This window comes from Octopus bimaculoides, chromosome 26, assembly GCF_001194135.2.
Source record: "Octopus bimaculoides isolate UCB-OBI-ISO-001 chromosome 26, ASM119413v2, whole genome shotgun sequence".
Classification (NCBI taxonomy): domain Eukaryota; kingdom Metazoa; phylum Mollusca; class Cephalopoda; order Octopoda; family Octopodidae; genus Octopus; species Octopus bimaculoides.
Window position 1 is genome coordinate 26,229,601 of NC_069006.1, and position 2,070 is coordinate 26,231,670.

General features: G+C 38.8%; 1 protein-coding gene across 1 annotated transcript in view; it reads left to right on the forward strand.

The window, feature by feature from the left end:
* LOC106882115 (uncharacterized) overlaps positions 1 to 2,034 on the forward strand; it is a 7,903-nt gene extending 5,869 nt beyond the window's left edge. Inside the window, exon 5 of the mRNA XM_014932674.2 lies at positions 1,957 to 2,034. Within this exon, the coding sequence (XP_014788160.1) occupies positions 1,957 to 2,034 (78 nt within the window). The remainder of the gene's footprint in view (positions 1 to 1,956) is intronic.
* Positions 2,035 to 2,070: the final 36 nt, after the last annotated feature.

The following is a 2,070-nucleotide window of genomic DNA, read 5'->3' on the forward strand; positions in this document are numbered from 1 at the left end:
TGTAAATGGATGAGCACTCCACAGACACGACGACCCTAAGCACAAAGAGTAAGTCCTATAAGACATAAGAGCATAAAGGGACACAAATATCCCTTCATCAACTTCTACCTGAAGTTCCGCATTTTCGATACACTAACACAACCGCCACTTCCAATGTGTCTGTAGATTTAAACACAAAAGCCTGCTCGGGAAGGATTTATCGAAAAGAGAACAGTAACAGAAATGTTAGGGTGTCAGACTAAATACTTTGTATTTCTCGCAGATCCTTACGTTCTGAGTTCGAATCCCGTCTAGGTCATGTCTGCCTTTGATCTTTCTGGGATCGATGAAATAAAATAACCGTTTATTTCTGGGGTCAGTTTAATCAACTAACCCTTCCCTCCCACTTAATTTTCTGGCCTTGTGCCCACGTGAGAAAGAAATATTTTTTTTAATGTTTTTTAATTAGAAAAACACAATCCGGGCAAAATACTTCCAATTTGTTCAACCAATCAAAAACCGAAGAGGAAATTCTTTGGATGGATGACGCCTCATTTGGAACTGAGCCGGTGCCAATAGTATTGTCTGCACATTACGAAGTGGAGGGAAACTGGGCCCTAATCACTTTGTCAGCCATGCTAATCAGTTAAGTATCGCACATTCATTGCATTTATTTGTTGTTTCATTTTTATTAAGCGCCAAATTGGCAGAGAATGGTTAGAACATTTCAGCAGAGAGAGAGAGAGAGAGAGAGAGAGAGAGAGAGTGTGTGTGTGTGTGTGTGTGTGTGTGTGTGTGTGTGTTCCCATACCTGAAGGTGGTGGGTTGTCAGAGCGTCGAAAAATGCCATGTAAAAGTTCTAGGTCTTTCGTTCTGAGTACAAATCCCGCTAAATAACCGAATAGTCCCTTCTCCTAAATCAATTTCAGACTATTTTTCCTATAGTAAAAAGCATTATTATATCCGGACCTGTGCCTATTGGCGAAAGAATTATTGCAAGATCAGTATATACGTAGGGAAGAAATGTTCTGTGATTTCCTGAGACTTACTCTTGGCAAATTCCCATTCCTCAAATCCTGGCACCTATATTAGTATCTTATCATTTAATTTCAGTTCTGTATTAACTGATTAAATATCTAGATGTGGAGATTAACGATGCGGTGATTATATTTCTAATGAAATCATCTGCCCAGATGTTTTATCGTAGCTCTGCTCAATCAACGTTGCTCCATAATCTAATAGGAGCTTGATTGGGCGACGAGCTGACCCGAATAAATTGAAATTACATCCATTGACTTGCTCTACACCCGCAGTCAATGTAATAATCCTCGAAATGGAAAGAAACCCACAAATTCCAACAGTTTAAATTTGGGAAAAGTTAAGTAAAAGGGAAATAATTAACCTGATTTTAGTGATGTCAATCACCTTTTAATATTTTCTTCCCCCACCCTCATCATTTATTTTTAATTTTAAAATACCTTTCAGATACTCAAACTACTGCGAAAGGAATAACTCCTGTTTGGTGTTTAGCACATTACAGACGATCAAAAATCGTCATTCTCAATAATGGGTAAGTATCGCCGTTTTCGTACTTAAGCACGTTCACGGTTGTTTTTTCTTCGGTGCCCTTTGCGGTTTCAAGACCTCCTCGAGTTTTTGTTTGGTCCCAAATATCATTGAAATAGATCTATGATCAAAAGTATTCCGCGTGTGAAGACGGCGAACTGATGGAGTCTTCGATAGAATGACTCGCAATATTATTCTTCATTCCGATTCACTGTGCTCTGCATTCAAATCACGCCGAGGAGGACTTTGCTTTTCATCCTCTCTAGGGTCAATAAATTATCAATCCAGGATTGCGATTAAATCTCTCTCTCTTTCTCTCTCTCTCTCTCTCTTATATATATAAGAAGTTAGCCCATTTTGATACTAAAGCAACGATATATGTAAAATGAACTGTATTTCTGTCTTCTTCAGGTGTGGCAATGGAACAGTTATTCCAAAGATCTCCGGTTTCCACGTGGCCAGTTATGTATCCTGGAGTCCAGTATTTAAGTTACCTTTACATTCAAGTCAGTCACCGTTGGAGAT